At 39.8% G+C, this 2,650-nt stretch overlaps 1 protein-coding gene across 1 annotated transcript in view; it reads right to left on the bottom strand.

Annotated features, from left to right (window-relative positions):
- Positions 1 to 471: 471 nt before the first annotated feature.
- LOC111241950 overlaps positions 472 to 2,650 on the bottom strand; it is a 13,112-nt gene continuing 10,933 nt past the window's right edge. The window contains exons 2-3 of the mRNA XM_022782717.1: positions 1,618 to 1,921; positions 472 to 1,521 (exon numbers count right to left, since the gene is read on the bottom strand). Coding sequence (XP_022638438.1) covers positions 1,133 to 1,521; positions 1,618 to 1,921 — 693 coding nt within the window. The 3' untranslated portion in view covers positions 472 to 1,132. The remainder of the gene's footprint in view (positions 1,522 to 1,617; positions 1,922 to 2,650) is intronic.

The following is a 2,650-nucleotide window of genomic DNA, read 5'->3' as shown; positions in this document are numbered from 1 at the left end:
AAAAAAAATTCTTTTTGTTTGTTTTATCAAAGGGGATTATTACATTTAGGGGGAGTACTTTTAAAGGACTTAAATCCTTTTTAATTTACCTATTTTATGGGGAGCATAAACTTTAGATGATTTTTTTTAAAAGAGGGGATGAAGCTTTTGATTGAGAACTTTTATGATACCTAGAAGATATGAGTCCTGTCCTGTCAACACCCAATTTCGTCCGGGTGACTAAATAATAGGACTCGTTTTTACTTTTGTTTTATTTTATTTTCATTTTCATTTTACTTTTATTTTACTATTTGATTTAGTTTTTATTTTATTATTTGGATTTATTTTTAATTTTCGTTTGATTTTATTGTTTAAAAAAAAAAGAAAAGAAAAGAAATAATAAAATAATAAAAAAGAAAGAAAAGCTAAAAAAAAAAAAAAGGAATAAGAAAAAAGAAAAACGAAAAATGATGAAAAAGAAAAGAAAAAAATGAATGAAAAAATAAAAATAAAAGAAAAAGAAGAAAAGGGCAACGTGATCTATTCGTGAGAGGCAAAAAAAAAAAACAGAATGTTGATGGACGGAAGAGGCACAACAAACAATTCCTCTCGGACTCACCAATTCTCAATCCATCCTCCACCTTAACAGAATCATCACTCATGCCACACCACGCTTCTTCACGCTAGCCAAATGCCATCACCCTCACTACACCTCAGGACCCAACAGAATTGATGACACACACGACACCACCCTTTTTGGCTCGATCCCTCTGCTATGCTCAAGAAAAAATTACCTCAATCCATTCATTCCTCCATTGACTCGAGAGAAAGACTCTCAGAAACCAATTCCTTCATTCAAAATTCATTTTCCTCCAACAGAATCCATCATCTCTCTCGCCCTTGATCCCATCATCATCATCCACCCTTGATTAATTTCTTCCATCACAGAAATACAAAGAAAAAAAAGAGAAAAAGGATGAACTCAACAGAATTACCAATTCACCACATCTTTGCCTCCTTCCTAACCTCGGCCTCCACCATGTTTCCCATCACCATCACTCTACATTTTATTCCCAAACCATAAACAAAAAAAAAAAGAAAAAAAACAGAGGCACAAGAGAGGAATCAATCAAGCACGGTTCAATTTCCTCCATCAGCTCTCACCGAAAAACACTTCTCTCATCATCAATATCAAAACCATCGGGTCTTCGTCCACTTTACTATCTCCGGCAACACCACTAAACAGACAGTCACGACTGCTACCTTCCCCTTTCCTACAGCATAACTTATATTCCCCATCTTCATTTTCCATCATCCTCCGAATCAACAACCATGGAAAGAAAATCAAACAACACCTCAGGCAAAACATACCTTCATTACCTTTCTCCCACGCACTGATTCCATACAAAATCAAATCCAAATCAGTAAAGAATAGTCGATAAGGAGACCAAGATTGAAAGGCGAAACAGGGCAATAAACTCAGTGGCTTTGTCAATGGTGGTTTTGAGTTTTGCTTCCAATTGTAGGATCGGTGGTGGCTATGTTTGATGACCAGGGATGTTAATGGCAGCGACACTGCAAAGAGCAAAACCCAGGCAAAGGTTGGGTGTCGTATTCATAGAAGATGGTTGGGTTCGCATGGAGAAGAGAGAGCTTGGTGTTGCTGGTTCGTCGGCAGCGGCGACGCGACGGAGGTGTGGCCGGAGTCAGTCGGAATTGTTGTGCGAAGAAGAGAACGAGAGGAGGGAACCCTTGCGGCGACGAACGACCGGCGGCGTTCCCAAACCAGAAGGTCTCTCGCACGAGAGAAAGAAATGGGAGAACCTGTGCGGTGGATGGCGATATCTCTAGCGGAAAACGGCGTCGTTGGCGACGCCTTGGACCAGGGCTCCCGGCGGCTGATTTCGGTGGCGGAGACGGTGGCCAGCAACCGGTGCAGAGGCTACCCTCAATATTTTTCCTCTCGAAGGAAACCCCAGGCCTCTGGGCATTTGATCAAAATGAGAGCAAAGCTGCAGAACCCCTAATTTCTGTTAGGGTTAACAAAAGTTTTGGGCCTGGCATTGGGCTAGGGTTTTCTCTGCCCGTCACTGCAAAATCATACTCACACCACCACTCCATTTCTGCAAACAAGAAAAGAGAGTTTGGGCCTGACCATTGGGCTTCAATCTCTCTGCCTGTCACCTGACGCAGCTCTGTTCACACTCCCCTGCCATTTTTTTTGCAAACAAAAAAGAAGGTTTAGGCATTGGGCCCAATTCGGTTTTAGACACCCCCAACTTTGCTGATGCACCCCTATATCTGGGCTGGACCAAGAAATTTCGGACTGCACCCTTGGTTTTGTCTTCTGCACTCTTTTTCCTTTATTTCTTATTGGGCTTGGACTAAGATGTTTTTTTATTGTTTTTGTTTTTATTTGTTTTTATTTTTTTATTTTTTTAGCTTTGGCATTTGTTTTATTATTGTGTGTTGTCATATCCCTTTGTTAATAAAAATATAAAAATCATAAAAAATTAAAATCAATAAAAATATTTTGGAAAGATTTAAGCACACGTGCGACCGCTCGCGTAGGCCTTGTGCTGAAGATCTTTTCCTTCTCTTTCAAAAATTTAAAAATCAATTAAAAATATTTTGAAAATATTTAAGCACACGTGCGACCGCTCGCGTAGGC

This window comes from Vigna radiata, chromosome 7 (genome assembly GCF_000741045.1).
Source record: "Vigna radiata var. radiata cultivar VC1973A chromosome 7, Vradiata_ver6, whole genome shotgun sequence".
In the NCBI taxonomy this organism is placed as follows: Eukaryota; Viridiplantae; Streptophyta; class Magnoliopsida; order Fabales; family Fabaceae; genus Vigna; species Vigna radiata.
Note: the sequence above shows the minus strand (reverse complement) of the source record. Positions and strands in the feature narration are given on the sequence as shown.